Source organism: Glandiceps talaboti, chromosome 12 (assembly GCF_964340395.1).
Source record: "Glandiceps talaboti chromosome 12, keGlaTala1.1, whole genome shotgun sequence".
NCBI classification, from domain to species: Eukaryota; Metazoa; Hemichordata; class Enteropneusta; family Spengelidae; genus Glandiceps; species Glandiceps talaboti.
In genome coordinates this window covers 11,047,598-11,060,097 of record NC_135560.1, presented here as the reverse complement: position 1 = coordinate 11,060,097, position 12,500 = coordinate 11,047,598, and the positions used below count along the sequence as shown (strand labels likewise).

At 37.4% G+C, this 12,500-nt stretch overlaps 2 protein-coding genes across 2 annotated transcripts in view; both read right to left on the bottom strand.

Annotated features, from left to right (window-relative positions):
- Nucleotides 1–2,407: 2,407 nt before the first annotated feature.
- Nucleotides 2,408–8,046, bottom strand: LOC144443185 (peptidyl-prolyl cis-trans isomerase 5-like). The gene is made up of 5 exons (XM_078132570.1): nt 7,859–8,046; nt 6,244–6,360; nt 4,980–5,073; nt 3,874–4,058; nt 2,408–3,065 (listed from the first exon to the last, which is right to left on the bottom strand). The coding sequence occupies exons 1-5, from the start codon at nt 7,991–7,993 to the stop codon at nt 2,937–2,939; spliced, it is 660 nt and encodes a 219-aa protein (XP_077988696.1). The 5' UTR covers nt 7,994–8,046; the 3' UTR covers nt 2,408–2,936.
- Nucleotides 8,047–11,332: 3,286 nt separating this feature from the next.
- Nucleotides 11,333–12,500, bottom strand: part of LOC144442913 (acyl-coenzyme A thioesterase THEM4-like) — a 3,223-nt gene continuing 2,055 nt past the window's right edge. The window contains exon 4 of the mRNA XM_078132287.1: nt 11,333–11,498. Within this exon, the coding sequence (XP_077988413.1) occupies nt 11,333–11,498 (166 nt within the window). The remainder of the gene's footprint in view (nt 11,499–12,500) is intronic.

The window sequence follows — 12,500 nt, the reverse complement described above, 5'->3', positions numbered from 1 at the left end:
AGTGTGACTTATACAAATAAATTAGATAGTATGCGCTGGAAACTATGAACACTACGAATAAAATGAGTCGAATATTGGCGATACATCTTTTCCGTTTAGTGAAGATCCTAACCATTTTTCGCTTTGAGGGATGCATCCCACAGTCGTCTCGATCCAACGAATATTATGTAAGGCTTCTTAGTTCGTTACATGCTGAGTGTTATCAATTCAGAGTGTTATCTGCGCCGCACGATACGATTGCATACTATGCCGCGTACAACTATTTCTTATTAGCAAATTATCGAGCGATTGGTGTATTCGTGGCGGAGTTCGTTGTCGAAACAGTTCATTCAACCCGTTTGAAAAACTGTGTATTGATATTGATGCATTAGTCTACGATTCATCGACGTCATCCATTGTGAATAGTGCAAATAACTGTAGTAGTACTGTTTGCAAAGTATATACAGATGAAATTTTACCTGAACTGTGTTTCGTTATTTGATACATTTTTTCTCAAATTTTATAATGCAGCTTTATTTATTTTCTTTATTTTTCTTTGGGGGGGGGGGGGGGGGGCGCTTCAATTCAAAATGAGTCAAAGTACAGATAACATCAAATGGTTGAACCAATGATATTACCAACTTCAAATATAACAGTAATGTCCTTATATTAAATAGCAATTATCCGTTTAATATGTTCCTCGCAATTCAAGTTAAATTTACAGTCGTGAGATTTCAGAGAAGTTGAAACTGTTTTTATAATGAGCGGTTCATGATCAATAATCCACATTCTTTGAAATATTGACATCTTTCTATTTTCTAATTCAATACATATCTACAGCTATACTGGTATAGATCACCTTCAAACATGCAGACATATACATGTATCAGCTATTAGTTTATCGCGTTGCCCAAAGTCTTGTATATAAGGCTTTCCAAACAGATGTATTGTCCTCTTTTTAAAGAAAAGTAGTCCGATACAAATTTTATTCGACTTGAGATACATATGATTAAAATAAAAAAATAAAAAAATTGTTCAAGCCTGCCAGTACATATTCCGAGGTGATTTGTGTGCATTTATCGTATGGTAAAAAAAAATCACAAATAAGAACTGGACTGTCGCAACAAAATTCAATTCAATTGGTTTCCAAAAGTTCTGAATAGCTTCTGTCCTATTAACAGAGCATCATCAGGTCACTATTACTATTATGAAAATCGTATGGTATATCGATTCACCGTACCATGCCATGGCCAGGTGGTAGTATCACGTCAGTGTACGACGTCCTCGTTGGTGGCGCTATTATATTTTCACACACACACACACACACACATCCGTGATCCAGGTTTCAGAATGCAAGAAATTAGCAATAATATTGACGCATGTAGCCGATAATAAATGAGGGGGATAGGATAAAACAGGTCTCTAGAACCGCGAAATTCGCCTAACAATAGTAGGCTTATTACCCATTGAAAAATACGTCAAACATTCCTGATACATGTGGCAAGTCTGAAATGTATAACATTTGTGATGGTTCTATGCATACGCTTATAATTATATCCCTTTCCAAATTTGGTAACTATCATTACTGGCACTACATACAGGAATGTGGAATAGAGTGGTAGGTTTTGTACACAAGATTTCTAAATTACAATCGAGCTAGGGACTGAATTGAATTCTGCAAAGCACTGGTGCCAGTATCTGTAAAAATCCTAATAATATACAATCTACAAATATTTCCATGGTAGGTGTATCAACACATGCAATGAGCAACAATGAGTACTGGGTGTAGGCATATGTTGTACCAGTATGTCTACAGTACTGTTAAGGGGTATATTTTGTACTTGTGTATCCACAGTACTGGGTGTTGGCATATTTTGTACCGGTATGTCTACAGTACTGTTAAGGGGTATATTTTGTACTCGTGTATCCACAATACTGGGTGTTGGCATATTTTGTACCGGTATGTCTACAGTACTGTTAAGGGGTATATTTTGTACTTGTGTATCCACAGTACTGGGTGTTGGCATAATTTGTACCAGTATGTCTACAGTACTGTTAAGGGGTATATTTTGTACTCGTGTATCCACAGTCCTGGGTGTTGGCATATTTTGTACCGATATGTCTACAGTACTGTTAAGGGGTATATTTTGTACTCGTGTATCCACAGTCCTGGGTGTAGGCATATTTTGTACCGGTATGTCTACAGTACTGTTAAGGGGTATATTTTGTATGCATGTATCCAAAGTACTGGCTGTAGGCATATTTTATCCACAGCACTATTGTCTCTCCACATTTTTATTGGCATGTCCACAGTACTAGCACCATCATATTTTATACAGGGAAAATACAATTCTGCATCAGACAGACAGACAGACAGACAGACAGACAGTGGACAAAAAACACCACAATTTGAGAACGTAGCTTGTCACTTCTTTTTCCCTTTGGAGTTATTTTATTATGTAACTCTTTGCATAGAAAATGGCCAATCATTCATTTTGAAAATTGAAAACTCTCTTTTCTCAAGATAAATCTGACAATATGAAGTTACACATAACAGTCTAGTGAATCCCCCTGATGACACCAATGAGACATCAGCAAAAATCTGGGATTTGCTTCCAAGAAATTTGTTGACTCTGTTAGTAGAAATTTTCCTTTGTAAAAAAGACTTGATTTCTCACACACCTTATAGTTCATAACAGGTTGTTACTATCATACTATCACCATCATCTTCATCTTAGACTGATGTACATTCAAATATCAAAATAATAAAACAAAGAACATTATCTAATAATCTTATTATTTCTGGGAAAAAATAACTAAAGTAAAATAGCCATGTGCTTACAGACAAACTGTATAAGCAAACATAAAAGTATGAATACATTTCAAATAAAAGTACGAGACAAAGAACAAGAATAAAGTTTGGCTATCTTTATTTTGCCTAATGTCAGAAAAAGAGTCTACTCTACAGGTTCCTTCTCAACAGCAAAAGGCTTCTCAACATCCAGGGTTCCTGAATTGGCAATCACACAATCTTTGGCAGGTGTGGATCCTGATACCTGTGTGTTTTCCAATTTACGTACTACATCCTGTAGAGAGAACAATTTGGTGTTGATTTCAAAATCTTTTTATGAGAAGTAAAACTAACGGTAATTTTCCCATAATAATTCTACGCTTCTTCCCAGAGAAGTGTGATTTTGTTATACAAGGCATGTCAAATAACACTCCATTGATAGACAGATAGTTGATTCTACTCACCCCCCCCCCCCCCAACATCTAATGAACAACAAACATTTCTCAGTTTCTTTATCAATGGCTTAGACCTCAGTTTCTGACTTGTGTCACACACACAATCCATCCATCCCATCAGTCCATTCAGGTGTCAATGTATCCATCCATCCATCCATCCAAAATTCACTCATTTATTCATCCATCCATCCATCCATCCAGTGAGACTCATCCATCCACCCGTCCCTCCATCCTGATTCCATCCATCCATCCATCCATAATTCACTCTTTATTCATCCACCCATCTATCTATAATTCACTCATTCATTCATCCATCCATCCAGTGATAGACTCATCCATCTGTACATCCATCTATCCAGTGATCATGTCAACTTTCATTTGTTCCATCCATGTATCCCTATACTTCTTCAGTTTAATCAGTACTCTTATTCATATATATATATATATCAATCCATCCATTCATCTATCAATCCATCCATCCATCTAACCATCAATCCAACCTACACCTGTACATTCATTAAATCAAAATGTACAGTTTCTATTCAATAATCCTCTATCATAGCATTAACTACCTAAATGTCAACATGTCAGACTGAAAACCTGATAATTCGTTTGATATTTTTCACAGGTAACTTATATCAAACTTACCATTCCTTCCAAAATTTTACCAAACACCACATGTTTGCCATCCAACCATGGTGTCTTGACGGTTGTGATAAAGAATTGAGATCCATTGGTATTTTTACCAGCATTAGCCATGCTCAACCAACCAGCACCATAGTGCTTCAGTTTGAAGTTCTCATCTTCAAAGCGATCGCCATAGATGCTTCTACCTGCAAACACAATTAGGATAATGTTTAACCATGCTATTGCATATAGTTCATCTAGTACTGTTACTTCAACCATAGTTTGTGCTGTGGTAGGAAAATACATGCAGTTAAAATCTATCAAAGTTCTCACAGTTTTTAAAAGAGTTCCCCACTAAAATGATGAATTGTTATTATACGACTCTGGTAATCCAGTCTTCATTTACTAAGATAGGCACAAACTAAATCTGTTGTTCTTCAATGTGGTACATTACACAAGTGGGTGATACTAGCGGTTTTGTGCAATTCTAATCACCCTGTGATCAAGATAGTGTAAACATTGGAAGTCTCAAAACAGTACACTGTAAGTTCATGGAACTCTGTCAATAAAACTGTGATGCCTCCCTACTGAAACCATAATTACACCAAAGTCCTTTCAATGGTTTATCACTGATGTATCAAAATGTTGCAACAATAGTTTAAGTTTGTGTCTATATAAATAAACTGAAGGCTCAACTACCAGAGTAATAAGTATATTTGTGTACGCTGTATCCTGTTGTGCGCTGTGCATGTGTAAGAGAATTTACATCCATTTGACAGTGTGGAAAGGAGCAGATGTTTCTAAAACTGATAAAATGATGTTTAGATTACAACAACTTAAAGCTTGCAAAGCTGACATGTAGCGACTCAATGACTAGTACACAAGCGCTTCCTATATACTATGCGATTTTTTTGGGTGGTTTTACCCAAAGATGCATTGCGGTACAATGACTACGCATGCGCATTCTATATACTATGTGCATTCTCCACACAGAGGGTGCTATCTACAATATCATCGTGAGGCAGCCGGTCACAAATGAATCTACCCTACACAAGCTTATGGGCTTTGATATTATTAAACAGCTATAATCACAATATTTGTATGCTGACTCCACACCTAGTACCTACCTCCTGTACCATCTCCCCTTGTGAAATCACCACCTTGGATCATAAAGTCTTTGATAATACGGTGGAATTTGCTACCCTTGTAACCTTCACCAATCTGGAGGAGAAACAGCAAACATATTTCTCGATAAATTAGCCAACTCTGGTGTAAATAAAGGCAGGGCTTGGTAGTCAGATCTAGCGAAGTGAACTGTTTCAGCTACAATTTCCTATTGATTTCCAGTGGTCTAAGAGACCACCACCTCATACATTTGTTAGTCTAGATGCAATGATTTAGTAGTCTATGTGTCCTGCACTACTGCTAATTTGGTAGTCTAGATACAATGTTTAGTAGGTTTTGTGCCCGGGAGTCAGGACTGCTGCTAATTTGGTAGTCTAGATACAATGTTTAGTAGTCTATGTGTCCAGGAATACTGCTAATTTGGTAGTCTAGATACAATCTTTAGTAGTCTACATTTGTATGTGTCTGAGACCACTGCTAATTTGGTAGTCTGGATGCAATGTTTTAGTAGTCCATGTGCCATGGAGTACTGCTAATTTGGTAGTCTAGATACAATGTTTAGTAGTCTATGTGTCCTGGACTACTGCTAATTTGTTAGTCTAGTTACAATCTGTGGTAGTCTATGTGCCACGGATTACTGCTCATTTCAAGCCTTGACAGGGTAATGTATTTTTTGTTCATCATATCCAGACAAATAGGTTATCTCATGATATGCACATGTTATCACTTTTCTCCATAACAGGTGTTTATAATATTCGCTATTTGTATGACATTACTGTAAGGTTAATTCAAGTCTATGATTAGTTGGCTTTCTTGTGAGCTGTTTTGTCAGTACAGGGTATATGCACCTCCAAAACACTGTGTAAGCCACTACACATAGTAATCAATACCTTTTTCATATTCTAGCACCAACTTCAACCACACAATGTTATATTATGCAAAATAAGTATGGCAACCAAAATCATTTCAGAGAAGAAAGGTGGGAGGGGAGACAGATAGACAGGCAGACAGACAGACAGACAGACAGACAGACAGACAGACAGACAGACAGACAGACAGACAGACAGACAGACAGACAGATAGATAGATAGATAGATAGATAGATAGATAGATAGATAGATAGATAGATAGATAGATAGATAGATAGATAGATAGATAGATAGATAGATAGATAGATAGATAGTGCCTCCAGACAAACAGTATAACACCCTTACACCCTTATATTATTTACTATAACTATGAAATCTTCCATGCCATTATTCTCACCGTTTCTTTTTTGGCTAATTCAACAAAGTTCTTCACAGTTTTAGGTACATCTTTACCAAACAATCCTATAACTATACGGCCCTCTGATTTACCGCCAATCTCTACATCAAAAAACACCTGTAACAGAAAGAAACTGAGGTATTAGTGTCAACATAATTAAGAAAATCAAGTCTAGCTTAAGTACCAATAATCTTTAATGGACAATTTTGCAATAGGACATGTAACAGAGACCTCACACTTGGATGACCTAAGAATTCACCAATTCTGTAGTTGTTCATTGTACATCAGGGAATATTTGAACTGGGGCCTGTTGCAAATTTTAACATAAAATGAAGTGTTACAGAATGCGATTTCAATTTTTTTCACGACAGTTCGTAGGGTTTGATACTGTTTATTAGTTTGTTCAGGGAGAATACAGCAAATGTTGAACACATGCTGATAAAATCTAAACGTAGCAGCTGTTTAATAGGTAACAGTTTTTCACAACTTTGGGCAAAAAAAATTGTGTAGGTGTCACAATTAATCTTGAACAAGTGCAGTATTTCAGTACAGTGCTCAAATTCTGAGGTTACAGAAATAGAATAATTATCATGCAATTTTCCTAATTTCCTACAAACCTTTACCAATGTATTGTTACTATATTGTGGCCAAGGTCAAGAGCCCTTGGGGAAATCATACAGATTTTACCTTCACACCTTACTCATCCGGAGATCTTCAATCCAAATATTAAATGAACTAACATTTTCTGAAGTCAAAACTTTAAAGAGATGTTTGGATATGATTAGCAAAACGGGATAATTGATTCTCAGTGCTGCAGTTATAGTTTATAGGCGTGGATCATATCACCATATGCTACGGTACCGTTTCATAGCATGGCAGCAACCTTCAATGCTTAGAAATTTGACTTCAAAGTAGGCAATAACTGCATCGAATTTTTAGAGATAGTGGGTTTCAGAAGCTAGAGCAAAAGACATTTTATCAATGCAGTTTTCTTTTCGACGTGGATGCTCTGAATATTGATCTTTGTGTTTCTCGGTACACATGTAGACCATGGACGTAGAAACACAAGTCCTTCCTACCTCCATATGTACAATAATTCAATCATAGACAGTCTACTATGCTTCCATCAGTATTTTTTTTGTTAATATCCGACACGTCTATGGGTGTGGAATCTAGTGTATTCCACCAAGGTCGGCAGTACAAATCGTCAAATGGAATGCTCTATAATACGCCCCGGTAGGGTTCCCGGTGGACAGTTAGCATACATCCGTGCAGCTGAGGTCATATGCTCTATTTGAGTGAAACAATAACATTAAAAAATCGGTAGCACTAGCCTAGCAATAGCGGAAGTTTGATCTGCCACGTTAGTTTCACATTTAGAGAACATTAGACGGTATCCATTTGAAGTTTCCATGGTAAAAACAAGGACTCAAACCCATGGTATGCTCATCCGAGAACTCTACAATGTTTCTGAGTTAGGTGTTCGTTCGAGTGACTTTTCATTTCTGACACGTGTCACATCTACAGTATCCGATACACGGGGTACGTACATAGACAGCGCGCGAAGTTACCGGCGAATATCATTAATATTTGGAAAGATGGATGGCAAACTTACCTTGTCAGTCACTTTGGGTTTACTTGACTTTTCTTTTGCATCTGTGGGTATCATGAAGTATGTAAGGCCCACTAAAACAATCGAAATAAAAGCAATGAGCTTCATGTTTCTACGTAGCGTCTGGGACCACGACATATACAAATGAAGGCAGGAGGAAGTACAATACACACAAGTTTAACCTCTCAGTTGCAGAGCGACACGTAGCGGCCCTCTGATTGGTTGAATATGATGACCTTTCACCTTTCACCTCAAAACTGTCTGTCTTTCGCAGATACAAATAGGACAGATATATAAATACATATTGTGGATTTATGCCTAGTATGGCATCCCAGAGGCTTTAACTGTGCTTTTTCGCATTTACCACAGGTACTCGAATCAATGTGTAGAAAAAAAATGTATTGTATATAAATATATTTACATACATATTTTTTTAAAATCATACACATTGATTCGAGTGCCTGTGGTTTTCCCCCCCATATAGCTACAGTATTCATTGGCATAACGTTGTCAGCCATTTGCATTTCAATGGGGAGAACACTGGACTTACAGTTTCTTGTTCTGTTATTAGTAATAAACTACCCCCTACTGTTCCAAGACACTTGTGAGTGAGTATGGTTTCTTGTGTGCAAGTGAGATCTCCCCCCATCCCCATTCCCTGTCTGCCGCCCTCTATAGACGTACCCACGATTTGATAGGACAGATATATAAGGCCAAAACAAAAAAGGTTTTGTTTCCCGTCCTGTGGTAATTTCAAAAATGATGCGGTGGTGCGTTTTTTGTTTGTTTTGTTTTTGTTTGTTTTTTATGGGGGGGGGGGGTTATGGAAACACGCAACTGGTAAAGTCATGACAACACTGTCACACACACTGCACACAAACTGTAACTGCCCTGTCATGGCACCAATACCTTTGTTCAAAATAAACTCCCATACTTTAATAAGCAACTTTGTTTTACATAAGAACCAATCTGATTAAAATCCGATGTAGATGTCGGCTAATTGTTTTTAAGCCTGATCGCCTCCTAGGAGGCGATCAGGCTAAAAACGTAAACATGTACCAAGAAGGTCAATTCAGGCAAAATAACGATCGTAAATAGCAATGAACGATTAGCCGACATCTACATCGGATTTTAATCAGATTGCATAAGAACAAAAGTACTTGTCTATTTTGGTCCGAGACTATGGTTCATAAATTGTTCTATGTCAGGGTTTTTTCAAAGATTTTCCATTTTCGTTTGAGATACTTTGGACGGATGCTGAAACAAGCCAATTCCCCAAGAGCGCTGGTAAAGTGTTCTCCCAAGGATTGGTAGTGGTACTGCTTTTGCCATCCCAAGTTACGATCTTGCAACCACCTGATAATGGCATTGTGGAGATCAAAACGTCTGGTTTGGGCGATCCAAATTATGAAATTTAGGCCACACTTTTGAATGTCTTTGAGTCATCAGAACATGGAAGGCATCTTTAACATGTTGCTGTGACACTTTGTCACAGTCTTCGATCAAAACGATCTTTAAGTACTTGCCAAATTCCACTATCCCTTCCAGTTTTGCTTGTAGGGGAACACTCTGGAAATTTCGGTCATATACACGTGACACCAAAGCCTCAATACGGCCTAAGTTCGTACTGTTCGGGTAGAATAAATTGACCCCCAGAACTTAGAATACCTTTACATAAGTCCTCGTACAATTTGCATACCTTGGTGGAACTTTCAACATCGACAAGTCCAAATGGACGCAAGATTTTGCTGCCAACGGACACTTGAATGGACAAAAGCATAGTGATACAAAAATAACCCCCCCCCCCTCACTGAGACACTGTGTCTTCTTTCGCGGTGAGTGAACCTGCGCGATCACAGAAACAAGTGTAATTTTACCCCTTTCATATATAGTTGGTTAAGTACGTCAATATTAACGATATTATCAACATTTTATTGTATTCTGATAGAAACATTCTGAGACATAACTCGGGAAACAAATGCCTGTGGTCTGTCCCAGGCATGAGCGTTACCAGTCCTGCCTTGCGCCGCAAGCAATGGTCAACTGTGACAGTTAGGTTCAACCATAGACAGTGTCTATGGTTCAACACGTTCAACGTTTGATTATATAATTATTGGTATCAGATGTAATTTGTTGGGGCCCATGCCCCCCCCCCCCCCCAGTCTATATATCTGCTAGACCTCGGATGTTCTTCCGATAAAATACGACACACGACCGAACATCGCTATCGAGGATGTTCGGGCAAGCCCTCACTGCGAACTTCGTTCGCTTATAGTATCGAAGGAAAGCCCGAACGTCTAGCAGCAAGACTAGCCCCCCCCCCCCTACTCCGTCCGTACGTCTCGACCGTAAAAGTTTAAAAGTCTAACCACAGTCCCTCTATCATAGTTTTTTACTGTACCAGTTTAGAATTCTAGACTATGATAATACATAAATACATCTATTTGTTTAAAAGAAAGATAGCACAAATACATATATGGACTTATTATTTGCGAATATATCAAAAAAAAATACTTTCACTGGTGTTGGCACGGAAAAGGGCGTCCCCATTTTCCGTGCAAACGCCCGTCACGTTGACGGTATTAACGCCATCCATCATTGTAGCATTTTAGCTCACAAGTGACTGTGGGTTGAGAATTGTACATTTGGTACATGGTAGGGCCTAACAATAATATTATCAGATATTAAGTGACACAGGTAGGATAATACGGATTTCGTCACGTGTTTATACAGCTAAATGTTGCGGTTCTAGATATAGAAACGCGTATTTATTACTTTACCCCTTTAATACATTTGACTATATACGTCATTATTATTGATTATTTATTCACGAGTGCCTTTGTAGTAAAAAATAAGCAGGTACATAAAATATGGCAATGATAAACAAGTATGTGAATTATACAGGCATAATTATCTGAACGACATATAAGGCAACCTCCCGAGATTTGCGTATTTAGAAATACAGGGGAACGCACAAAATAGAAAGAGACACTATAAAGAAATTTCGAGGTTTTAGCTGACAACTCAAAAAATATCCATATCAGTAATGAGTGGGTCCATTATGGAGTCCAGTTGTATCATCTACACTGATTGATTAGTTAGTTTCACATTTGCGTTGTCATGACGAAATAAATATTGATGAACATTGTTTTCAGTTTGTTAGATCACACTTTGATAAGATCAAGTTCTTGAAAATATCTCGGTAAAACGTCAGCCCGTTTACATTAAATACCAATACCACAATGTAACTAGTATATCTCCCAATTCATTACTAGTAATCATTCAGCCCATGCTCCCCCCCCCCTCCTATGCCGATGTGTTAGTTAACAAGAGTTCCAGTATAGTTATATATGTAATTTAGCTAAGGTGGCACTCTATTAGGGACGAATGACTGTTTGAATGACCTGTATACTTGAAAATCAGATTTGGAAGTATAATACAATATCCATTCCTTGCAAATTGCGATATTGTCCATCTTCATAACTTAGATACAGGTACACGTAATTTGATAAATATCAAAGAGCCTTCTGTATAAAGAATGCTCCCATCTGCACTTTTCAATCTGCTGCTCGCTTTCATTTTCCTTTCTCCATCTTCCTCAATTTCTGCCTCCATCAATATAGCTGTCTGTAGAGGAATCGCCCTGCAAAACAGTATCAATATGCATAATTACAGATTTGATAATATCGTGAATGCCTCCCGTAAGGTAAAGTACGTGTGAGTGTAACATTATAATATAAGAGTTCAAATTCAAGTAGTCTTCTTTGTGCAGCCACTGAAAGATTAAATTTGTTTCCATACTAACATTCTTATGTCGCTTGAAATAATATTTTGGGGTATAGTCTAGCTGTCAATCATTGGTATATATGTGATAGATGCACGTGTGAGTCATGTGTGTATCTTTCGATATATGATTCGTGTGTGTATGTTTGTGTATGTGTGTCAGACTTGGGATTAATCGGATCATAGGAACAAGGAGCTCACTCACACACACACACACACACACATACACACACATACACGCACACACACATACATACATACATACATACATACATACATACATACATACATACATACATACATACATACATACATACATACATACAAACAAACAAACAAACAAACAAACAAACAAACAAACAAACAAACAAACAAAAGTACAAACGACAAATAAGAAACAGAGGTAAATAAAGAATTCCCGCCAAGTTCACTACATCAGATATTAACCAGATTTATTTATTTGGAAGGCGTGCTTCTTTCGTTTCTCTATTTTTCATCAACTTTAAATTTGCAGTTACATTGAACAAGACAATTATAAACCATTCTTGGTTAAAATCCAGACAAAAACAAGGTGCAAGTCACTGCGCATATTTTGATATAGACGTTAAAATCACAACAAAGTTTAGCATTTTAGAAACCAGTATGGCCGCCGAATTCTCTATGACGTGTATCGGAAAATAAAGATAGTCGATTTCCTTCAAAACAGGCCGGTGAACCTACACATTTCTGTTGAATTGAAAGGAACACACAGGAACAAGCTTTCACGTGCCACTGGTAAAATTTGTCATGGAGAAATTTTCAAAGAACCTCAATTTTATTTAGTCAGCTAGGAGCATTATATTCTAAAGCATAGAAGCGAACA